This window comes from Mercenaria mercenaria, chromosome 6 (genome assembly GCF_021730395.1).
Source record: "Mercenaria mercenaria strain notata chromosome 6, MADL_Memer_1, whole genome shotgun sequence".
Taxonomy (NCBI): domain Eukaryota; kingdom Metazoa; phylum Mollusca; class Bivalvia; order Venerida; family Veneridae; genus Mercenaria; species Mercenaria mercenaria.
This window is the reverse complement of record NC_069366.1, coordinates 22,316,933-22,342,712: the sequence shown is the minus strand read 5'-3', so window position 1 is coordinate 22,342,712 and position 25,780 is coordinate 22,316,933. Positions and strand designations below refer to the sequence as shown.

The 25,780-nt window shown below is 34.1% G+C and overlaps 2 protein-coding genes across 5 annotated transcripts in view; one reads left to right on the top strand and one right to left on the bottom strand.

Annotated features, from left to right (window-relative positions):
- Window positions 1-1,491: 1,491 nt before the first annotated feature.
- On the bottom strand, window positions 1,492-3,894 carry LOC123549432 (acyl-coenzyme A diphosphatase FITM2-like). The gene has a single exon (XM_053545382.1). It carries the CDS (start codon window positions 3,885-3,887, stop codon window positions 2,958-2,960), a length of 930 nt encoding a protein of 309 aa, XP_053401357.1. The 5' UTR covers window positions 3,888-3,894; the 3' UTR covers window positions 1,492-2,957.
- A 4,520-nt stretch (window positions 3,895-8,414) lies between these two features.
- Window positions 8,415-25,780, top strand: part of LOC123549433 (uncharacterized aarF domain-containing protein kinase 5-like) — a 28,013-nt gene continuing 10,647 nt past the window's right edge. Inside the window, exons 1-11 of one of the 4 annotated variants that reach the window (XM_053545381.1) lie at window positions 8,415-8,466; window positions 10,551-10,915; window positions 11,245-11,509; window positions 12,258-12,398; window positions 13,858-13,971; window positions 14,395-14,526; window positions 15,153-15,236; window positions 15,664-15,745; window positions 16,571-16,741; window positions 18,250-18,460; window positions 23,373-23,539. In XM_053545381.1, the coding sequence (XP_053401356.1) occupies window positions 10,620-10,915; window positions 11,245-11,509; window positions 12,258-12,398; window positions 13,858-13,971; window positions 14,395-14,526; window positions 15,153-15,236; window positions 15,664-15,745; window positions 16,571-16,741; window positions 18,250-18,460; window positions 23,373-23,394 (1,518 nt within the window). In that variant the 5' untranslated portion in view covers window positions 8,415-8,466; window positions 10,551-10,619 and the 3' untranslated portion in view covers window positions 23,395-23,539. Of the gene's footprint in view, window positions 8,590-10,550; window positions 10,916-11,244; window positions 11,510-12,257; window positions 12,399-13,857; window positions 13,972-14,394; window positions 14,527-15,152; window positions 15,237-15,663; window positions 15,746-16,570; window positions 16,742-18,249; window positions 18,461-23,372; window positions 23,557-25,780 lie in introns of those variants that run through there. The other 3 variants (XM_053545380.1, XM_045337533.2, XM_045337532.2) reach the window with 3 other exon arrangements.

Here is a 25,780-nt window from a genome sequence, read left to right as displayed (position 1 = left end):
GACAATAAAAAATCATTATTACATGATTCATGTTCATATTTAATTGGATACAAAGAATGCTTAAAATCATTATTAAATGTCTATAACTTATTTCATTGTTTATTAAAACTATATTTAAAAAAATCTTTCTCTCTTATACTGGATATAATACACCTACAGCAAACATTAACTATTATCTACAATGTATATCAGCATTTGAAATGCGAGTTTAAAGTCAAAGGCAGTACAAAATTTGACTGAATTTTGCGGAAAAAAATAATTCAAAAACTGATTTATAACCTGCTATGATCTATCTATAATCCACTAAATATACCTTGCAGAATGTTTTAGATGAATTGATATATCTGCACAATCATTTAATATTGTGTCATAAAAATATTGAATAATTTTGTACCATAATCTAATAAACAATATCATTGACCATTCCAATATCATGTTTAAGTTTTATGTAGAATTAATGATGGTTTTTCATCTGACAAATAGCTAAAAATTAAAGACAAAGCTTTGCTATTTAGAAATCTCTATTCAAGGAACTTCAAAAACAATGCGTTTTATAGTAATGGTTAATAAGCGTAATTGCTCAAAAAAGCAAACGAAGGCAGGACACTAACAAAGTTTTATGAAGTAAACAATAGAGACAACAATGTATTATCTAAATGAATTTTTAATTGTTGAACATTATAACTAATTTTAAACTTTAATGATCATAATGAATTCATAAAAGTACAAAGTAATGGCATAATCCAAAATACGTGAAGATAATATGAAAAAAATCTCGATCTGTTGGTATCATACTTGTTAAACAGAAAATATAATAAAAATATTATCTTTTGTAAAGGTTCTTAATCACAATTAACCAGACATCTTGTTTAGGTCAAATGCAGGGACAAAATTCAGGCTAAGAAATTAAAAGAGCCACTATAGACCTTATAATCTTGTCTAGATATCAAATAGTAGATATTATAACATCCATTGTAAACACAATGTCCAGTTTGAAGTCAATAATTGGAATAAAATAATATTACAATATAAATGCATGTTGATTCATATATTAAAACAAAAATGTTATGATTGCACATAAGTTCTGAAGAACAGCTACAGTAACTGATCCTCCATCAACAATCAAAACAGTAGTCAATTATAAATAAATGCCCCCATTTACAAAGTTTTTCTAATAGAAATACAATTTTCAATTGTATCACAGAGTGATATCAATTATCAGGAATGACAGAATCTGATTTAAACCCTTTATTATACAAAGCTAGGTATCAAAACGTGTTAAAACTTAAAAGTGAAGAATAATTAAGCAAGAGGGCTAAATTGACCCTAAGTTGCTTTCCTGACCTTGGCTAATCAAAACTTAAGGTATTTGACAATAAAAAATCATTATTACATGATTCATGTTCATATTTAATTGGATACAAAGAATGCTTAAAATCATTATTAAATGTCTATAAACTTATTTTCATTGTTTATTAAAACTATATTATAAAAAAAATCCTTTCTCTCTTATACTGGATATAATACACCTACAGCAAAAACAATTAACTATTATCTACAATGTATATCAGCATTTGAAATGTGAGTTTTAAAGTCAAAGGCAGGTACCAAAATTTGACTGTGAATTGTTTGCGGAAAAAAATAATTCAGAAAACTGATTTATAACCTGCTATGATCTATCTACAATCCACTAAATCATACCTTGCAGAATGTTTTAGATGAACTGATATATCTGCACAATCATTTAATATTGTGTCATAGAAATATTGAATTAATTTGTGTACCATAATAATAAACAATATTCATTGGACCAGGTTCCAATATCATTTGTTTAATTTACTGTTAAGCAATTAATATGGTTTTCATCAATGACATCATGTTCCTAAAAATTAAAGACAATAGCTTTTGTTACTTTCAGAAATTCTATTCAAGGAATTCAAAAACAATGGTCTGGTTTTATAGTAATGGTTAATAAGCTGTATATTGCTTCTAACAAAAGCAAACGAAGGACAGGACACTAACAAAGTACAATGAAAGTGGAAAACATTCATTAGATGATCAACAAGTGATTATCTAACCTATGTATATTTTAATGTAACCATTAATAACTCTAAATTTTTAAACTTAATGATCTACTTAATGAATTCACTGAAAAGGTACAAAGTAATCTGGCATAATAAACCAATAGTGAGTAAAAAATGAAAAAAATCTCAGCCTCTGGATGATCATACTTGTTAAACAGATACTATATATAATAAAAATATTATCTTTCTGTAATCAGGTTCTTAAATACACAATGTAACCAGACATCTTTGGTTTAGGTTCAAATTTGCAAGTGAGACAAAATCAGGTTATTATTAGAATCTAATTAAGAGACCACTTTTATAGCACCCTTTTATAATCTTGTATAAAAGAACAAATTATGTTAAAGTTTATATATGAAGAAATGATTTGTGTTAACAGACCAATTTCTGCTCTTCTCTTAGTCTTAGATGGTCTAATAATACAAGTTACAGTACTGTATTTCAAAAAGGAATAAGTCATTAAGTGGATAAGAACATACCGAAGGAGATATGCATTAATGTTGATCAATTGGTCAGTCAGTTAGAATAACACCATGTAAAGAAAAAATATAAATAACATAGTTACATACATGATAATTTTACATCCTGAATATATTTTAAAATGATTTGACACAAGGAATTGAATATTCTGTAATACAGGAATTCTCAAAGCTATCTGTACTATTACCTTTCAGGTTTTCACAGTAATGTAAGTATGGTCCATGTGCCATCTTAGATTCTAAATAAAAATATAAGGGAAGGCTTTCAATTTACAAAAAAACATTGGTAAATAAATAAAAATTGGTCTGGCAGTAAGCTTTATGTTTAAATTTGTATTTGCCACAACAAAGTTAGGATATCTGGGAAACTTCAAACAGAGTCTTGATGAAATCATCAGCTTTGTCTTATCTTCATGTAATTTAGAGTACACTGTCCTGGCTGATCTGGAAGGAAAGCTGACTTTGTTTCAAGAGTGATTTGGTATGTAATAAACCAACATCCTACAGCAACAAATGCAGCTGTCACTTTCTGTGTCAGTGTGTGGAACCTATAAACTACAGAAATAATCAGCATAAATTCACAAAATATTGTCCACAATGTCAGCAGCAAAACAGTAATTTTGATGTATGGTGTTAGGCTTTGGTAAGAAATTCTTGCTTGAGAAATTTGCTGTTCAGTCAAATTTCTTTTCACTCCTATATCTTCTTCTTTAAGCAGCAACTCTAAATTTGTCCAAGCTTTAAAACTTTTAGCCTCTTCAGAGATTGTAAGAAGGATGTGAATCAATAAAAATACATGTCCCGAAATATCGAAACCCAACCAAGCCCTTCCTGCTTTTAAGCAATCGTATTTCCTTTTGTAGTTAGAAATTGAGCATACTCCAACAACTGAGTCAACATAACTAAATGTCTTTGTGAGTATAAACCACCATATTGTAGAAATAGCAAGTCGCAGTAAATGTTTGCGTACAACAAGTTTCATGTTCCCACAAGTGTACACAAAGCTTGTCAAAAATATGTATCCTCCAAGCAGTATCAAAGTCCATCCGAATCCGAAAGATACAAACATTCTGTTGAATATGTTCTTCTTGTCCGAGAAGTACGACTTTGGTAATGCAAATATGTCAGAAAATACAGACCCTATCAACACTCCGCATAGATAAACTCCAATTTTTACTGCTGTGTCAATATGAAGGATTTTCTTACACAAAGACATGGTCAAAATAGAGAAGAAATGTCCAACATGAGTTGGATCGGGTAATTTCTTCTTTCCTGCAGTTTTATTTTGCGATTTTTTCGAATTTCTGACATGTGTAGACGCCATTTTGAACGAAAGGGATCATGTGACTTTAGTCTATGTAAATTCCGTCTGCTGGTTGGGCATTAACCGTCTACGACGGGAAAAATATGCAAAATTCTCTTCTTTCCAATAATTTTAGTAAGCGTGACTTTTTTCTGCACCCGTAGAATTCTTGCAAAATTTATCTATCAAACAGACCATTGGTAAGTTTTCCCCCCATATATGTATTCCCCCAACTGTGCCATTTTAGAACTAATCTGTCATGTAATGGTGCTCAAGAGTAAAAGATATTTTGGTTGCTCGTAATCTAGACCCCAAAAATGCACTGGCAGCTATGGTCCATTATTTCTCCGCAGGTCGGGGACCTTTGCGAAAATCAAGTTTTCGAGTGATTTTGGTGACCAGGATAGTTTGCTTGCAATTTATTATTAGACTTTCCAAGAAGATTAAGCACTAACCTTCTTTTTAAAAAAAGTACTGGAAGGGTCTGAAACGGTTACCTTAAAATCGTCACAATTAAAGACTCCTTTCTCCCCAGGCTGGCGACCCTAGTATTTTGCTTGCAGTTCATGCCAGTCCTAAAAGAACGAACACTGACCTTCTTTCAAATATGAGTATATAAATGGCCCGAAACGATACTCTTAGATACCGTCCTTTCTCAGGACAATTCGAGTTTTCGGGTTGTTTTTGGCGACCCTGATATTTAACTTGCAATTCATGCTAGGATGGTCCTAAAAAAAAACACTGACCTACTTTCAAAGGTAAGTACCGAAACTGTCTCTAACGGTAACCTTAAGATTGTTTTTGCAGGTCGAGCTTGTGCGAAATTATAGTTTTCGGGTGATTTTAACAACTTTCTATTCATGCTAGGCGGTATTAGAATATTAAGCATTTACCTACTTTCAAAAACAAGCAAACGATACCCTAATAAATGTCATTTCTTCCCGTATGAAGACATATGCGAAATTCAAGTTGTCAAGTTTTTTTTATGGACCCTTGTATTTTCACGCCAGACAAAGCAGTGTCCTACTTTCAAAAATACTGAAATGGTCCGAAAAGGCGCTATTAGAAATCGTCATTTTCTCACTAAGACGGATTCTGTGCTTAGTTCTAGTTTCGGTTTATTTTGGCGACCGGATATTTTGCAATTCAAGCTAGGACGGCCCTAAAAGACCGATCACTGACCTACTTTCAAAATTAGGAACCTTAACGGCCCGAAACGGTACATTCTGCTTGCCATTCATGCTGAACCAAGCACTGTTCGACCCTCAAAATTATGCACCAAAACAGACCACACCGGTACCCTTATCGTCATTTCTTGGCAGGACTGGACCTGTTCAAAATTGAAGTTTTCGTGTGATTTTCGAAATCCAGATATTTTGCTTGCTATTCATCCTAGGACCCTCCCAGACCTACTTTCAAAAATGAGTACCGAAATGACCCAAAATGTACCCCTAAATGTCGTCATATTTTAGCGACCAGATAGTTTGCTTAAATAATGCTAGGACGTTCCTAGAAAACTACTCACTGACGTATTTTAAAAATGTACGGAAGCGGCCCGAAAGGGTAATCTAGCGCTGCGTCAGCAGATTGAAATGATATATAATGATAAGATACCATTTACATGCATATACGCTTAGGCTATGTTGTTATTCAAACACACCATATGTATCCCTATCTTGAGATATGAGGGGAAACTCGAATAAAAAAATCAATATTGTCAGAAGAAAAAGCATGTCTTACATGATGAAGATAGTGCTAATCAGTGGTCGTGGCATTTTATATAATATTCACTTATTAAATGACAATGGAGCATCGTTAGTGAACCATAACACGACTAAAGCTATATGCACGAGGCCGTAGCCCGAGTACCATGATTATGTTTAGGTGTGTCGAATTTTTGATACCAAGGGACAAGAAAACATAGTTTAGTTTAAACATATTGTATTGATCATTCAGTATTTGTATTATATATAGATAGTACAACAATTATACAGACACACTTACAAAATCAGATGACGTCACTCTCTAGCAGATATAATATGAAACAAACAAAACGATAACAACTTTGAATCCTTGTAAATCGTTAAAGGTGGTTAATAAGCTTCACAATATCCTTTTCGAAGAATTTATCACGTTCGAGCAAAATAATACCAGACTCGTTTTGAAGGAGTCTGCTCTTCAGATGTTGTAAAAAGTGTAGCACTTCTTCTTCTTCTTGGTGTTCTTCTTCAGCACTTCTAAAACCATCTAGCACCGGTTAAAGCGAAATTCTACTTTCAGAGAACATTTAAAGGACACCAAGATTCGAAAAGATCGGATATTATGACGTAATGCCATTACAATAGCTTTTGTCAAGAAATGAGTTGTTTATTATATACAAACATGACTATGGCCACACTTCCGTTATTAGTACCTGACTGTTCCTGTCTGATCTTCGTCCTTAATTTGATATTAATGTTTTACTGGCCAACAGGATCCCAGGATGACTGGTTGCATATTTCCTATTTGTTCAGTCGTCTTGCCAATACATTTTGGAAATAGTAAGGGCATGTAATCTAGCCAAATCCCCACGGTGATTACCTCCCCTAACGCTATAATCGTTTTAACTGCAAGGGAAGATCACTGCGTATGATATTGGTTATGATGCACGGGGTAGTGAATACTTAAAGTTTGATAATAACCATTTGAGCTGTCTTTCTATCTATCTGCATGGATAATATCTTATATGTTTGATTTACATGTTACCATGTTACTTTGTATGAAAATAACTACGTGAAGTCAATTTTCTCTGGTTAAACATGCATTGACTTTAAACACTTTACTGTAATTTAGATACAATATATATGAGAACTTTTTCGAAATTTAATAATTCGATAGAGATCAATTGACCCTGTCATATATAAAAATGATGTAGTCTCATACATTTAAAGCTTGAGAAACGGAAGAAAAATAAATCGGTCATATCGAGTTCTAGACGGTACAGTGCATGTACAATTCGCTAAACTCCGTTTGACTAAAAGTGCCCCAGGGAGACGGAAATGCACGGTGATAATACTGTGTGTGTCGGCCGCAAAATTCGTTGACATGGGATCTGACAAGTGCTTTCTTAAGTTTAACATTGTTTCTATTTATTAAATTTTAATGATAAGAAAAATGTTTAAAAAATAGATTGGATATTATTTAACCAAAGCAGTGCAAAATAAGATTAAAATTCTTGAGGATAATGAAGCTGTATAACATAGCGATTACATACGTAACGGAGATATGAATAAAGTTGAAATTTCTTGAAGATTTGTGGCACCTGATATCTAAGTAAGTATCAATGTTTATATATCATATCGATTAGATAAATACTTAAAACAGTAATTGCTGATTATCTCGGCCTATTTGAAAATTTAATTTTTTTTATATATGTATTACTGTTGAAATTCATATGTCCAGACGTTAGTCCGAATGTTCAGATATACATTCTAGCATAAAAATGCTGTTACTGTCACTTTTTGGGGGTGTTTAATCAAAATAGAAAACATATGTCAACAGAGAGATTCTCGCGCTCACGTTCAGTTATAACACCTTTTATATATGCGCGTTTCATTGCAAAGCGTAAACGTATTACGGCCCCAAAACGTATAATTCAAATGGAAATGACGCCAACATGAGAAAATAACTCAGATATTCTCGCGCATTTCATGGAAATTTAATGACATTGAGGTAGAATGTATTTATTTATTAGTTTTTTTTCGTGTTTTATGCTAGAATAGCGTTAGCGTTTGTACATTTCATGTTATAACATCTTCAGAATCCCTTGGGATACGTTGGTACCCTCGCCTTACGGGCTCGGTCACCAACCAATCCCTCGGGATTCTGCTGACGTTATAACACGAAAAAAACACACGTTATCCCTATAATTATCTGAACGACGATCCGTTGTAAATTGGACAATAAATCAAAAGAAGGTTTTGTCTATTTTCATTCTAACGTGCTTATGCCGTGCAGCAATTTGTCTCGATCATAATGTTCTCTCGCCGGTTCACGCGTCAGCTGTTGTATACCACAACTTTATCAGTTTTCTTTTCCTTCTTTAGTTTAAATGACATCTCATATCAAGTTTGAATAAAGCATTTGCACATTACTATATATACCTAGATGTAACATACGGATAAAAAAAAGAAACAAAAAAAAAAAAACAAACCCAAAAAACCGCAGATAAATCCATTAGAAAGTAAAATATAGTGTAGTGTTGTTGTAGGTAGTCAAAAATATCCTCCGTAGGATATAACATGTTAAATGAGCAAGATTGAATTCATGAGTTTCATGAAAAGGCTGACACCCACCCCCACCCCCTCCACACCACCTCCCCGAAAAAAAAGAAGAAGGAAAGGTAAGTACACACCGCAAAGTGGGTAGCCAGGCAGGAATTGAATCATGTAGGAAAGCGTCTTAGCCATCTCAGCCAATGCGTCCGCTCCAACATTTTTACTCAACAAAAATTCAGGGAAACTGGACCCTATTATATGAAGTCGTGCTACAAGACAAAAAAATTTCATCTAAAAACTCATCGTTAGGTTCGATTTAAACTGGCAAGCAGACATTTCGCAAGGTTAAATTTGTTTTTATTTAGCAAATGTATATGATTTTAAGCAAACGTGGGAATAGTTTGCTAAATTATGGTTAGAATTACGTCTATTTCAAAGGAAATTTTATGATTTTCCATTCAACATTAGTAAGTTAATGTGGCATTACATAATTTGAAAAATGTGTCATTTCGGATGAGTCAATTCGGATGCCTCCACAATCAGAATTCAGAAAAACGCGTTGCCTTTAACTTGATTATCTTTGACTTGATGATGTTATTGCCCTTTTGTTGATTTGATTTATTTCTCTATCAAATATTTTCAAGAGGCATACATGTGTATCCATGACCTTGCTTACATTAAATATGAATGGCAAGATCCCTTTTTCTCTATCTCAGTGTTTCTCCCTTCTCATGTTCTTGATTTTTGGCTTAAAATTGTCAAATTAGGTAATGTTTGTTATCTTGTAGACAGGTATGGTGCTAAACTGACACAGGTAAAAATTCAAGTGATTTGAATGATGAAAATATTTGTAATGTATTGTATAAAATAAAAAAAACCTTGTTTGTCTGGTCGTGTAAACAAAAATTGATTTAAATTATTCACTATGCAAATATTTGTCATATTCCCTGGAGATTAATCTTTGAATTGCAGGGGCTTGCTGTGGTATATCCTACCATTAACTAAAGCAATGTAGTATATATTTAACTTTTGCATTTTTGAACATCTCATTTTTTCATGTTTTCCTGTTCTCATGCCTCTCAGTGATAATCACTTGGAAATGTTGTTGAATAACTAAACTTTGAACTATTACAGCAAAGATACAGCACAGACTTGTATGGTTCAAGTACTGCCTTTCGCTGAAACTCATTGTTAGGGTCTTGGCATAATTTCTGTAAAATGTAGATTGTTTGATGGTTTGAATTACTGATAACTTGAACAAATACTTTGAGCTGGTCCCATTGAGTTCAAGGAAACAAAGTTTGACTGTACAGTAGTTGAATAAACCTGTTTTACTTGATTATTCGAAAAATATGGAGAGCTATATACTACTCATCAGTGTTGGCATTAGCATTGGTTGAAGATTTTATGCAATGGTAATATCTTCTGTACCATCAGTGATATTTACTTCAAACTTGGAACACTTGTTTATTATAACAGTCTCTGCCTGTAGGCAAGAGTTCATAACTGTTGTCAAGTATTTTGGATGAATTATGGCCCTTTTTGGACTTGCAAATTGGTTCAGATTTAGTACAAGTTCATGTTTTGTGTGCAAGTCTATGTTTTTTATAAAAACTATTTGACATGTGGCCTTGAAACTTTGAACACGTGTTATATTCAGTCTCTGCCTGTGGGCAAGAGTACATAACTCTGTCAACTTCTTTTGGACTTGGAAATTGGTACGATTTTCGTACAAGTCCATGTTTTGTAAAAGCTATTTGACATGTAACTTTGAAACTTTGAACACTTGCTTATCATCATGATTTCCATCAGTAGGCAAGAGTACATACTCTGTCATATATTTTGGCTGAATTATGGCCCTTTTTGGACTTGAAAATCAGTTAAATTTTTCATTCCAGTCTATATTTTGTATGACCTGTTTGTCATATGGCTTTGAAACTTTGATCACTTGTTTACTACATAACTAGGACAAGAACTTTAGCTCAATTATGGCCTTTTTTGACATAGAAATTATTTTAAGTTTCGCATAGAAATTATTTTAAGTTTCGCATACTATTCAAACTGTTTGATATATGGCTTTGAAACTTTGAACACTTGCTTACCATCATGGTCATACATTGCTGTATAGTGCAAGACTTATCCAAATCCACAAATACAGGTACATTGTATGTCTTACCTATTTTACTTCTTTTGTCTGAAAATTTCTAGTAACATTTGACCCCATACTTCCATCAATGCTTCGATTAGTCAAGCGCATTGTCAACAGACAGCTTTTGTTTAACATGAAGCACTCAAAGTAGGTCATCAAAAAATAATAAAAAAAAAAACTGGCAAGACTGGTGAGAGGATATGATTTGAGCTAGCCGATCTTAGCATTGAGAATGAGAGGGATGATTAAATGTTACACAGACTGAAATTTATTTTGCAGGGAAAAAGATGTTCTTCACCATCAGAAACTGCCTACAGGAATAAAATATTGTGACGTGTAATTAAAGCAATGGCTACTAGAAGACTATTTGAACTTTTTCCTTTAAATGGAAAACAGTCATTATGTAAACAGTGTCTGTGTCATAGGTCACAGGGATATTTAAATCGTGTGCAGAAACATGTTGTCCAGAGATTTGTACAGACAGAATCTGTTATTTCACAGAAACCTAAACTGTCTAGAAGTAGGAAATTTGCACGTCTTATAGGAATATTATCAGTAGTGTCTGGAGGAACTTACCTATGTTTGAAGGAACAATATAAAAGAAAAGTTAGAGTCACTGCCGGAGGATTTGTAAGATTTCTTAGGTAATTCAATTTTCAACCTTTTCTGATTTATTTTCTTCGTGATAGATAAAACATGTTTTTGGGTTAGTTTATAAAAGCTGTAGATGCATGTAAGATTTATACATTATACATCAAATTCCTTTATAAACAAATCAGGCAATAAAAATTACTTGATCCTTTGTGGTCTAGAACTGATGCGATCTTAAAAGCTGTCAGAATTAAATACAGTGTTATGTATTCAATGATTTTAAAGAGAGATGTTGTTTAAAAAATCTTCATTTTTCTTTGTAAGTAATTATTTGTATTCTGTATGACCAAAAACATAATTTTTTTTTTTTTCAATTTTTCAGGTCTGCTGTTATAGGTTTGTCTATTTCTATAGACTACAAGCTTGCATTGAGAAAACTTGAGGAAGATTCTATAGAATATGATAAAGCCATCAAACTGTGTCATAAACGGTCTGCAGAAAAATTGCTCATGGGTTGCCTAAATAATGGTGGCCTTTATGTAAAACTTGGACAAGGTCTTGTCTCAATGAGTCACGTACTCCCAAAGGAATATGTGGATACTCTAGTCATACTTCAGGATAAGGCATTATCTATGGAACCTCGAGATGTAAGTTCAGACTCAAGAGTTAAGAGATAGTTTTAGAAAGCAGCCCTACTATTGCTTGATTTAACCTTTACCCTAATTCAGTTTGGGCAGTACCACTTTTTATTCAAAGGGAGGTCGCTGAAAATTTACTGGCTGAATAGGAAACAGTGCAGACCATGATCAGACCGCATGGACATGCAGGCTGATCTTTGTCTGCACTGGTTGCAAAGGCAGAATCACTTGCCGCCAGCAAGCTAGTGCCTTAATTCTGCACTTCTAGCATTCTAGTTTTGGAAAGTTATTGATTAAAGTTTCTAAGGATAATTGAGTTGAAAGTTTGGAAATATATCTGTATTTAGAGAAAGATTAATGAGCAATTACTTTGATCTGTTGCACAAAATTTGCTGGTATTACCAGCTATATTGACAACAAAAGTTACAAAACAGGTAATTTTTCCAACCATCTTTGGAAAGTTAGAGGCTAAAAAAAAATGCCATATTGTATAGGAACAATAAGGAGAAAGTCAAATCATGTACTTTAGCCCTGTACAAAAACATTGAAGTCATTTATGTTGCCAGGAAGTTGTTTTAAAGGATAAGATAATATGAAGATGATGAATATAAATGATGAATGTGTGTGTGAAGAAATACATTTTAAATCTAAGTAATAATTATAATATCTTTTAGTTTGAAAAGTTTTAAGTAATGTTGCTACTTGTAAAATTTCTGTGTAATTACATGGTTTAGGTATTTCTTCTTTTAACTTTTAGATGGAGGAATTGTTCGAGGAGGATTTCGGAGCTTCACCTCATACTGTGTTCAAGGAATTTGATGAGGATCCAATAGCTGCAGCTAGTTTAGCTCAGGTACACCGTGCAGTTACACATGATGGCAAGGATGTAGCTGTAAAGGTGAGAAAGATTTCCGCAGTTTATAACCGTAGAGTAGATTTTTTCGTTTCAGTTTGCTATTTTGAAGGACTACAGCCTGGTCAGTGAGAGATGAAATTACACTTTTCAGGTGTTAAAAAGTTCAAATATTATGCTCCGTAACAGTCATGACTGTTGTAAATTTTATTAATTGCAATGATTCAAATGTATGACACAGTTGTTTGTAATCCTTTATGGTGTATTGACCTAAAGTGGTCTGTTTGACCTTTGACACTGACAAAGTTCATTTTAATTTTGAGCAGTGGTCATTTTAAATGTCTTATTCAGTAATTATAAGGTAAAAGCTTGCAGTCTGGGTTGATGGCATGTTTAGAAATTTCTAGACATTTTCTGACCAGGTCAAGCTAAGGTCATTCATAATGTTAGGGGAGTGTTAGGTGGTAAATTTAAGATTTAATCAGTAGTAAAGTTATAATGATCTGTCATTGCTGACTTCAATTTCTGTATAATTTCCTGGTATACATGTTATCATTTTAAGTGCAAATTATATTACAAACTTCTGGCCTGAGGGTCCAACAAGGAGTGGTAATAGTAGCAAGTAATTGACATATAATTTATTAGTAACATTTTAGTTATGTCATTATTGTTTTAAAAATTATATTTTATTGAATATTTTATTATCATATGTCGAATGTCATGTCTCACAGGGGTAAATCTGCCATTCAAAACCTGACTCATTAGCTAAAATTTCATCAAAGTGACTCAAAACTTCTTCATATGGCTCTTAAAATCAGGATATTTTGTTACATAAAATTCTTATTATGTTACATATACATGTATATGTTTTGCACTGGAAGTTCTAAGTCAGTGTCACCCCTTTCTGAATACATCATCACAATTCTGATGAAATATGGCATGTTAAGGGTTTTGATACTGGATAGAACCACTATAAGTCTCCATTTCACAGGAATTCTCTGAATGCTGTATTTAGTCTGGTAAATTTTTCAAGCCTGTTTGACCTATCTCCAGTCTAGCTAGTCTAGATACAGAATGTATTAGACTGCACCAAGTTTTTCTATTGTTATATCATTAGGCTATTAACCTTTAGCCTGCTGGCGGCAAGTGTGTCTGCCTTTGCGATCAGTGCAGACCAAGGTCAGCTTGCACATCCATGCAGGCTGATCATGGTCTGCACTGTTCGCTATTCAGACAGTTAATTTTCAATAAACATCCCTTTGAATAATAAGTGGTACTGCCCAAACTGAATGATGGACCAGTCCATTTTAGAAATTTAGCAGGGTAAAGGTTAAAGAGGAGGTTTAATCAGTAATATTAAAACATGTAGAATGTTAAGTACCCTCTGCTAAAATACTGGTTCAGAGTACTGCAAACAAATAATACTTTAAGGTTACCTAGCCACAATTAAATCATACTTTCCATCTTGGAGTTTTAGAGGATGTCTTTCTATTACATATTCCAGATTCAGTATATAGACTTACAAGACAGGTTCACTGGGGATATCAGAACATGTGAAATTTTATTAAAAGTGATTGGATGGATGCATCCCAAGTTTGAGTTTGCTTGGGTACTACAGGTAAAGATGCCTTTTTTCTTCTCTTTAATGTTTTTTTTTTCTGCATGTTTGTTTCTCTGGAAGTAATATGTGATATCAGATAATTTAGAATAAATATGTATTAATGGCATCTATGATGTTTAACTTACAGATGTAGCCATGTTACTAATACTATATATATCTTTCAAAAGATTAAATATAATAATAAAAAAGTGGATTGTGAAATTATTCAACACAGTCCCAAGATTTGGAGTTCTCTTTAATCGTGGGGAAATATCTTCACATCAAGCATACAGACGGTCACATCTTATTATCTTTACTAGGTTTGAAACTTTAAAAGAGGTTTTAAAGTCATGATACCAATAAAATGTTATTAGGATTTTGATATAACTGAACTATTTTTAGAACAACAGTAAAATTTACAAGACAAATCATTGATTTCAGGATATGAAAGATACTCTTGCACAGGAGCTTGACTTTGTGAATGAAGGATCAAACTCAGAGAGATGTCAGGATGATTTGAAACATTTAGGATACGTGTATGTACCAAAAGTTCACTGGGATAGAACAAGCACGGTAAGTACCAGGGTGTAATAGATTTAGGTTATAAGGGATTTACCACTGGATTAAAACATACTTAACACAAAGAGATGACACCCGCCCACTTAGCTCAGTAGGGAGAGCACCAGTCTACAAATTGCGGGGTCATGAGTTCGATCCTTAGGCAGGCCGTATGGTCTCTGTGACGATTTGATCAAATACATTGTGTCTGAAATCATTCGTCCTCCACCTCTGATTCATGTGGACAAGTTGGCAGCTACTTGTGGAGAACAGGTTTGTACTGGTACAGAATCCAGGAAAATTGGTTAGATTAACTGTCCACCATTACATAACTGAAATACTGTTGAAAAAATGGTATTAAACCCAACAAACGAACAAAGAGAAGTCCTTTATAAAGTTGACATATTTTAGTATACATGTACTTTCTATTTGGCCGATGTCAGCTCTGTATTGATTGTTAGTGCTAATGTCCATGACAGTGTAATAAGAGACGCTGAATTCAGTTTTAGAGAAGGAATTATCAATAGAAAATGGGAAACATGGTGACATTAACATAACTGACCTATATAAAAACTATACTATTTAACCTGTCAAACAAGCATATCATAGAACGAAAAACATTTGTTTTCTCAAAATTATAGAGGGTGTTGACAGCTGAGTACATAGATGGATGTAAAGTTAGTGATACAGAGGGTATCAGGAAGATGGGACTGTCCCTGAATGATGTAAGTATGGCCTTTTTCCCAACCCACATCTAGCTTGATGAACCTGCTCAGATTAATCGGTCAGTAGTATTGTGGTTAATGAGACTAGACCTTGTATAGATGTGCCCAATTTATTCCTCGTCATTTTCAGCAATATTTTGCTTTAAATTTACAAGACTTGTAAGGGACAGTTGCTAGCACCCATGTCTGGATTTGTTGAAAGTAGACCAGCTTGAACTACACACAGTCTTGTTTTTGCTGAAGACTATTTTAAATAGTCTTTTTCCTTGGTCACAGTTGAAGAAGGAGGTGTGTGTATAATTGACTGTAAGAAAGTAATATGGACAGAAAATGAAAAAAAAATGAAAAAAATTGTAAGTACTGTGTAAGTGGTATGTTATATGTAAAAAGTAAAATCACCTTTAAGTATATCTTATTTTCTATACAGGTTGATCAGAAGTTAGTGAGGTGTTTTTCAGACCAAATATTTCTGACAGGCTTTGTCCATGCAGATCCCCACCCAGGAAATGGTTTGTACAAGTCCTTCATATCATGTTCATAATGTAAATCATAAAATGGGGCACATCATAAGTTTTATATGAATTTTATAGCAGTGGAATTTATAGGCCAAGGTTACCAAAAATGTATGTGGCCTCTATGACATAGTTTCTCACTATCAGCAATCAGGGTTTGAAAAGACTGAATTTTGATTTTGACTAGTAATAGTTTCCAGAGATTTTTTTGGTTGTCGATTTTCATTTCCAGCATGTAGATATTAAGGTATAGAAAATTAATATTTGATTTACAGCAGAAATTCCGACTGCAGTTGGTTTTATGCCCCTGGGAGGAAGCATATATAGGAATTGCACTGTATTTTAGCTTGTTCCTCACCAAAAACGTTTGGTGTATCATTTGTAACTTTTAAATGGTTCAAGGGATCCAAATGAAACATTAAACTGTTGATTACGATAAGGAGGTTGTTGCATACAAAAATCATATCTGTATACTCCAAGGTCAAGGTCATGGTAAAGACCCAAACTCTTAACCATAACCCAATGGCAAAGATACTCCACTTTGGGGGTCATCTATCATTTACTATAATTTAGTATTTCTTTACTTAGAAATTTGAACTGTGAAACACTTGACCTTTGATAATTTTATACTTTGAGGTGTGTGGGACACCAGAATTGCAGAATAATTATGCAAGTTACATATGCTGCTTACATGCTTAGAATCTAGAGGAAAACCCTGGTTACTGGTCCCAGTTTACAAAATCTTTATTAGTTATTCTTGAAATTACATAACATGTATCTACAAATCATTCTATCATACCATTTATCAATTTTTTTGTTCAGTATTTGTGAGACAAGGGAAGGATAAGAAAGCAGAGATTGTGCTACTGGACCACGGACTGTATGACCGTTTACAGCCGTCCCACCGTGAATACCTGTGTAACTTGTATAAAGCAATCATAATGAGGAATGAAGATGAGATGGAAAGATACTCGCATTTACTTGGTGTTAAAGGTAGTCTTACAAATTTTTCATAGACTTATAACTACAAGAGAATATTAAACTAAATGGTTAAATCTCTGTAATTTGCTTGCAAGATTAAAAGTCAAGCATGATATGGACTTTAAATGAGCAGTTAGATGTTTATTTACTTGCAAAATTTCAGGCTTTCTTTATGTTGTGTTTATTTTTAAAATACATATAAATTATACCCATTGAGTGAATATTATTTGAAACAATTCTATTAGTTAAGTTTGACCTCTACATCAGATACATGTGCAGAACAACTATTTATTACATAAAAATATGGAATAGGTTTATTTACTGCTCTTTTATAACTAAAATAGTGGTAACATCAATGATTAGATGGTGAATTTCCATTATTTCACACTTTCCATGTATTAAGGAGTTTGCATAAACCTTTCTGTCTCTTTAAAAACTGTCAAGATAAATATTATTTTTAATGAAATACTGAAATTAATTGGAAATAAGTTGACCAGCAAATGTTAAACACTTCAATGCCTTCCTGTTATTTTTATGCCCCATTGAAAAAAAATGGAGGTATGCAATTTTGCAGAGGACCTCCGTGGCTGAGTGGTTAAGGTCTCTGACTTCAAATCACTTGCCCCTCATTGATGTTGGTTCGAGCCTCACTCGGGGCGTTCAATTCTTCGTGCGAAGAAGCCATCCAGCTGACTTACGGAAGGTCGGTGGTTCTACCCAGGTGCCCGCTCGTGATGAAAGCTGGAAAGTCCCCATATGACCTGTCATTGTGTCAGTGTGACGTTAAACCCAACAAAACTAAACAGTACAAATTTGCTCATATCGGTCTGTAGCTCTGTCGGTTGGTCAGTAGATGCTTTGGGCATTCAGTTAATAGCTTTAGGATGATTTACTGTGATCCCATGGTGATAGCATCATCAAACTTAATTGCATGATTAGTTATGACATCTATAGTTTTTGAGGTCATATGCATAAGGTTATGGGCACAGTATACTCAATATACCGAAAATTACATACCAAGTCAGAAATGCACATATCATCATGGGGGATATATAATTGAGCTGTGCCATGAGAAAACCAACATAGTGGGTTTGCGACCAGCATGGATCCAGACCAACCTGCGCATCCGCGCAGTCTGGTCAGGATCCATGCTGTTCGCTTTCAAAGACTATTGTTATTAGAGAAATCATTAGCAAACAGCATGGATCCTGACCAGACTGCGCAAATGCGCAGGCTGGTCTGGATCCATGCTGGTCGCAAACCCACTATGTTGGTTTTCTCATGGCACGGCTCATATATGTTTAACAAACAACTCTATGTTTTAACCTCTTTAAATTTTGCTGTATCATTTTGCCTTGAAAGAGAAAACCTGAAAAAGTTACAGCGTTGACAGCTTATATATTATCTTTCTGATTTCTTTCAGGAGTTGTGTAAAGATAACTTTGTGATGCTTGTTTTTCAACAATACATGCACTCATGTTATTTATGAGCAGATTATTTATGCTATATATACCTTGTAGACTACCAGATATTTGCAAGTCTAGTAAGACAGGGACCAGTGAAGTTTACAAAGGCGCCACCACTTTTTCGTCACAAGCCAGTTGACATGAAGGCTTTCCGTAAGCTCTCTAAACAAATGCAGACAGAAATGAAGGAAGACTTTGAAATTCTACATGATAGAATTTTCAAAGTCATGCGAGATATGCCAAGCTCTCTTCTTTTGATATTTAGGTAAAGACTGGTGATCTCGTTGAGTTTTTGCCATAAGTCAATAAAAATGCACAAAGATATTAGAAAGGATAGTCTATATTCTTTCAGTCATGATAAGACTGATAATTCTATTTTTTTCTGCGAAGACCTCATTTAGTCCTGTAATTATGGTTTAACTGGGTATCTGGAACTATTTTCTTCCACTCAGGCCAAAATTTAATCTTTTTTACCTCATATTTCTAACATACCGGTATGCGATTTTATCTGTTCGACATGGCCAGTAGTTTATGGATTACAGTTGTGTCAATTGAAAACAGCATTCTCTTGAGCTTAAAGAAATATGATGAATAAATCTTGTATATATCGTTTTTTGCTTATGGTGGAAAATATGATATAAGGAATATATGTCTTCCTTTGTTATTTTTGTGCATTTTCTTATTCTCTCAGCTGACATATAGAAGAATTGACAGGAGTCATTTTTTTTAGATTGAAAATAAAAAACATGTTTGAGATTATGTATATGTGTATACATGTACAATGCCTTCAAACTTTCAGTGCCTGAAGTGTATTTTAACACCCGTGTTTATACACTTAGTATAAAGCTTGGATAAAACATGAGTTTCTAAGTATTAGGAATTAATACACATATGAAATGTAAACATCTCTCGTTGTGAAGAAAAAAATAATATTTGATATTTTAAAATTCAATTTTATGTCAGCTGACCTTTATATTGTGGAAGGGTTTTGTAGGACCAACAGTAATTTGCATGCCTTGATGAATTTTCCTCATTTCACCATTCTTGTTTTTGTTCAGGCACATAACATTTCTTGCATGAGTATTATTTTGATAAATATTGTCTTATTTATTTGTCGCTTTATTTGGGTTTAAAGGTTTTGGATATATGTATTTGTCCTGAAAATAGGTTTCATATAAGCAGTGTTCTATGGAACACTGCTTTGGTATTCAAAATGGCTATTTTGTTATAGGAAGCCAGACTGTTGACATATTGCTGTCTGGAAAGAAAAAAGTATTTATGTTAATGTACATTGGACTGCAGAATAAAGGTATCAGATTCTCCATTACCAGTGGTTGATGTTGCTGCCTGCGAATCACTTATCTTCCACCACAGTGGGTTGGTTCCAAACCTTGCTTCATGTGTAGAAATTTCATGTGAAGAAGCTAGGCACCTAGCTTGTATTGAAGGTTAATGGTTCTATCCATGAATGAAACAATGCCCGGAGTGGCAGCTGCGGTTTTCCTCTACCATTAAAAGTCGCCATATGACCTAAATGATGTCATTGTGACTATAAACCCCACAAAAGAAAAAAAAATCACATTACATGTATTTGCAAAATAAGTATAATAGTTCTACAAAGCAAACTAAGAGATGATAACTGGTCATTATTCAGATGTTCATGATAAAATTCTTTTATAGAGTGGATATGTTAGAGATATGATATATATATATACATTGTAGTTTACAGAACTAATAATGCATTTAGTTCACAGATCTCAGGGCTCAACAGATAGTACATTATAGTTATAGGTCTCCATAAAAATACATTGTAGTTAATACAGTAATAAATCTCAAGAAATAATAAATAGTATTTCTTTTATCTCGAGAAATAAAGTTTTATGGTTAAATGAAATTCAGAAAAGTATTCATAATACAAGTAATATAGTTTATAGATCTCCAGGAAAGTACCGGTATGTTCCTTTACACAAAGTACCAGAAATAATATATTGTAATGCATTGTAGTTAATGGGGAAAAAAATGTTGTATTACGCTAAACATCAGGAATAATACATAGTAGTTAAATAGATCTCGAGATCAAATATATGTTGTACATGTAGTTCATATAATACTAGAAATAATACTTTGAAGTTAATAGATGTATTGTAAAAATCATTTGTAGAACACCAATACCAGAAATTATACACTGTACATGTAGTTGTTCTCCAGGTCAAATAGAACACATAATACTAGAAATAATACTTTGAAGTAATAGATCTGTTCAACTTGTAAAAATGCTCTGTAGTACACACATAGTACAGAAATAGTACATAGTAGTTGAATAGTTGAATAAATCTCCAGATCAAATAATATTTGAGACACACCATGAGAAAACGAACATAGTGCATTTGCGACCAGCATGGATCCATACCAGCTTGTGCATCTGCACTGTCTGGTCAGGATCCATGCTGTTCGATAATGGTTTCTCTAATTGCAATAGGCTTTGAAAGCGAACAACATGGATCATGACCAGACTGCGTGGATGTGCAGGCTGGTCTGGATCCATGCTGGTCGCAAATGCTCTATGTTGGTTTTCTGATGGTGCAGCTCATATATTGTATTTCATAATATAAAAGAAGTAATACGTTGAAGTTAATAGATCTGTAGTAAGAATACTTTGTGTATACACATAACACCAGAAATTATACGTAATAGTTACTGGATCTTCAGAAAAAAACATATTTTAGGTCACAGATAACCAGAAATGATACATCTATTGAAACATAAGTGAATTGTTTTGAAGACACTCAGTTTTGAATTGCCACAGTTATTATACAGGACTAAAGCAATGATTAACAGTACATCTTGCCTTTTTATGCCCCCGAAGGGAGGCATATTAGTTTTCAACTGTCCGTCCATTAGTTAGTTCGTTAGTCACAACGTTAACTTTTTGCATGAAGGCTTTTTATTCGCGAACCACTGCACCTAGGACCTTCAAACTTCACATGCTGATAGTACTTACTGAGTACACTACCCCTACTGACTTTGGGGTCACCAGGTCAAAGGTCAAGGTCACAGGGACAACGTTAACTTTTTGCATGAAGGCACTTCACTCGCGAACCACTGCACCCAGGACCTTCAGACTTCACATGCTGATAGTACTTATTGCATACACCGCCCCTTTTGACTTTGGGGTCACCAGGTCAAAGGTCAAGGTCACAGGGGCCAATGTTAACTTTTTGCATGAAGGCACTTTACTCGCGAACCACTGCACCCAGGACCTTCAAACTTCACGTGCTGATAGTACTTATTGAGTACACCACTCCTACTGAATTTGGGGTCACCAGGTCAAAGGTCAAGGTCACAGGGGCCAACGTTAACTTTTTGCATTAAGGCACTTTACTCGCGAACCACTGCACCCAGGGCCTTCAAACTTTACATGCTGATAGTACTTTATGAGTACACCAACCCTACTGACTTTAGGGTCACCAGGTCAAAGGTCAAGGTCACAGGGGCCAACATTAACTTTTTGCATGAAGGCACTTTACATGCAAACCACTTCATTCAGGACCTTCAAACTTCACATGCTGATAGTACTTATTGAGTACACCACCGCTACTGACATTGGGGTCACCAGGTCAAAGGTCAAGGTGCTGCGGGGGCATTTGTCACCATTAGGGACAGCTCTTGTTTCTAGAAATAATTCATTCCAGTTCATGGATCTAAATTTTCTTTTAGTCCTGTTTGGCACCATATAACCAATACAGTGTTGGTGCATCATAAAACCCAAATCGAATCACATCAAATCTTTAATAGTACATTGCAATTAAATTTGTGAAGGCTGTGCCACTGTATCTTGTTTGATGATGGTTGTAGTATCTTTTGAGTTGTCCTCAATTTCGAAGTCATAATTATTTTGTGCTTACTTTCATTTTTGCAGTATTGTGTCTAATTGTTGTAAATACATGCTGTTGTGGTAGCAAGGTTAAGATTATGTTTTCCTGTCATATTGTTACGTTTGTTTTCCTTCAACCCATGTATTCAGTGTGAGATGGTTCTAGTATAAGCTGGTGTGTATGATGATCAGGTTTATACCAAAAATATTTTCAATTTAGGTTAATGAGTTTTTCGTTTTGTTTGAAGTTTTTATAAACCTGATTTGTTCTGTTTGAAATTTTGTTGGCTTTGAGTTTTTGTTCACTACCAGCTGGTATTGCTTCAGTTTCTAAGTTGTTGTATAAGATATGCTTTCAGAACTGGCAACAATGTATATGTAGTGGCTGTAGATATTGGATGAAGTGCTGCATTGTGTGTTTTTGGGAACATTTGTCTAGGTATGATACTGTTACAAAATCCTTCCATGATAGCCCACTTACCATGACATCTTCATTAATAACATCTCTCTTGTTTTCCTAGGTGCTGCTGCTGTTTGGGCTTATTGACTAATGATAGATTCAAGTAACATTAGATTGGGATATATTTGTTCATCATACAGTTACAAATTACAACTGGTCTTCTTAGTCAGAATTTCATAAAAACATTTATGAAATTAAGTTGATTTAGAAAGTCATATTTCAGTCCGATATACGATTATCAATATTTATGCCCCACTTTGATGAAGAGCAGAATATTTTTACCCTAATGTCAGTCAGTCTGAAGATTGCTTAGGCATACAGCTGTTAAATTTAATAGGATGAATGCTTATGGTCTGTACATGACCTCTATTGTTGTTTGAGGTCAGTAGGCCAAACTAAAAGGTCATATAGGTGACCTCGAGACTAAAGATGGTGTCTGATTAGTAGCTTGAAAATTCTTTGGCCTACTGCCATTAAACTTCATATCATGATTGTCTATGATCAATTGATGACCCCTGTTCTTTTTGGGTTATAAGGTCAAAGGTCACTATTTGATGACCCCTTTTCTTTTGGGGTTATAAGGTCAGAAGTCACAGTATACTTTAGTCTGACACTTGTACACTCAGTTTATCTCCTACATGATATCATGGGGCATTACGTGAAAACAGTGATTTACATACAGCATTTTTTCATTTTTGATTGGTTTCGATTTCATTATCAAAATGAAAATGACACAAGTATTTCCCAGTTTAAAATGTTTCTGTTTTTACGCTATTCATTGTTACATATTCTTTGCAACATTACTTTAGAAGTTAGTTTAGAATGTAATGATGTTTTCAACAGAAAGAACTGGTATGTTTTGTGAGATAATTTTACAAAAGCCACTGCTGAATCGACAAACACTGCACATTCCATGTAAACTGTCTGATGAAGAACTTGAACATATGAAGATGATTGCAGCAAAGCATTTTGATGAAATAGTGCACGTGTTACGTGCTATGCCTCGAGAAATGTTGTTAGTGGTCAGGTGTGTAATTCTGGCTCTTCTTTACAGTTTGTATCCTTATTATTGTTCTTTGTTTGCTGTTATAGAAAAGTTGTTCTATCTTGATCTGCTCAGAAAAATACTGTTAAGGTCTGTATGATTTTATCCGTTTTGTGTTTTTTAGCCGATTAGAATTGGGTTTGTTATTATCTTTCTTTGCTTTAATGATCAGCATGCCCCATACATTTGCTTTGTTGCAAAATTTCCCTAAGTTATCATGTTGAGATGTACTTACTTAAAATGTATCCAGATTTAACAATTCAGTTATCAGCCAGTTTCTTTATTCCTAGACTTAGGGCTGTTTTAATGAAATCCCAAATAATTTCAATATGACAAAAAAATTAATTTCTTTGTTCTTTTTGCCTTTGCAAGCTGAACAGTTCTGACCCAAAAAAGCTACAAATATTTTAAAACAATCTTTTTAAGTGGAAAAAAAAACAACAGTCTAATGCATTGAGTATTTCAAAATGCTTATACTTCTAGAATTCTTTTATGAAAATTCATTTATTCCTTCTTACACTTCTGCCATATATGGGGGGCCTCCATAGCCGAGTGGTTAAGGTCGCTGACCTCATATCACTTGCCCCTCACTGATGTGGGTTTGAGCGTCACTCTGGGCGTTGAATCCTTCATGTGAGGAAGCCATCCAGCTGGCTTACAAAAGGACAATGGTTCTACCCAAGTGCCCGTTCGTGATGAAATTGTGCACAGAGGGGCACCTAGGGTCTTCCTCCACCATCAAGGCTGAAAAGTCACCCACCATATGATTTATAATTGTGTCTGTGTGGTGTTAAACCCAACAAAAAATCTTCCATATATGACATATAGCATGCAATTCAGATAAAAAACACCGAACTGAAACTTTGATCTTTAAATTTTTGCCACATCTATGGTATTGGTGAAACTTAAATTTAGTTGTTTATAGCTTACAAGAGCACAGTGTTCTCAGGATGAGCAAATGTGATCACTCACCATCCACTGTCTCTCCATTCTCACTTCTTCAAACATCATCTACTCTGAAGCTGATGAAACTTTGCATTGATGTCCGTCCAAAGTTTTTTCAAACAGTTCTGCTTGGTTGCACATCCCCCAGACTCAAATCAGAAAAGTTTCTTCTCTTCCTAAACCACTAGATAGATTTTAAACTTATTCAACAGAAATGTTCAAATCATTCTGAATTGTTAAAAAAACATGGTCACAAGGGTGTGTGGTCATTTTCCCCTACAAGTATGTAGAAGAAACTTGAAAAATCTTCTTTGCAGAAACTGTAGGCCTGATTTTAAAATAATGTGTATGCAAATGTTCCTGGGTGACCCATATTCAGATACGTCAAAAACATGCCCACCAGATCGAAAAATAAAATAATCTTCAAATGCCTTTGCCTAAACCACTGGTTCGACTTTAAAATAATTTCCTAGAATTGTTCCTTGAGCTTCTGTCAAATTTGTTCATGATATTCTTTTGAATTTCAAAAAATATATGATCACCAGGGCTAAAAACAGAAAAATCTTCAAAAGCCACTGGTCTAATTTTGAAATAATATCTCAGAAATATTCCTTGGGTGACTGTCTACTAAACTTGTGAAAGCCATTTCTATTTGTCAGATAAAAACTTTGCTACCAGGCCAGGTCTAGTTTTGCTCATTTGGCTTTACTGAAAACATTGAAAACCTTCTCTTTATTTGGAGGCCAGTTTTCAAAATACAGTTCCAGAAATGTTTCTAGTTATACGTATTCGAGCTGGGAAATTCTGGTGAGCAATAAAAGGCCATTATGGCCCTCTTGTTTCTTGTAGATTTAATTATTTTCATTGATTCTTTTTTTGGCGAATTGGTTTTTTAATAAATTGCTGGTCTGTAGTTTGTGGTGTATGGTAGAGTTAAATATTAAACACTTGTTTTATGGGGTATTAAGTAAAAGTGACAAATATAAAACTGTAAAAATTAATTTCTGATTTCATGTAGTATAACACTTTTTGAATGGTTTCAGACCTTAGGCAATACTTTTGACTATTTATCAGCAGACCTTTCATTAAGTTATGATCTATTGAAGTTTGTGTACTATATTCCCTTCCGTGGCCGAGTGGTTAAGGTCGCTGACTTCAAATCACTTGCCCCTCATCGATGTGGGTTTGAGCCTCACTCAGGGCATTGAATTTTTCATGTGAGGATGCCATCCAGCTAGCTTACGGAATTTTGTTGGTTTGA

Excerpts from the sequence above, each read along its gene's own strand:
- LOC123549432 (XM_053545382.1), bottom strand. The coding sequence starts at position 3,887 with ATGGCGTCTACACATGTCAGAAATTCGAAAAAATCGCAAAATAAAACT.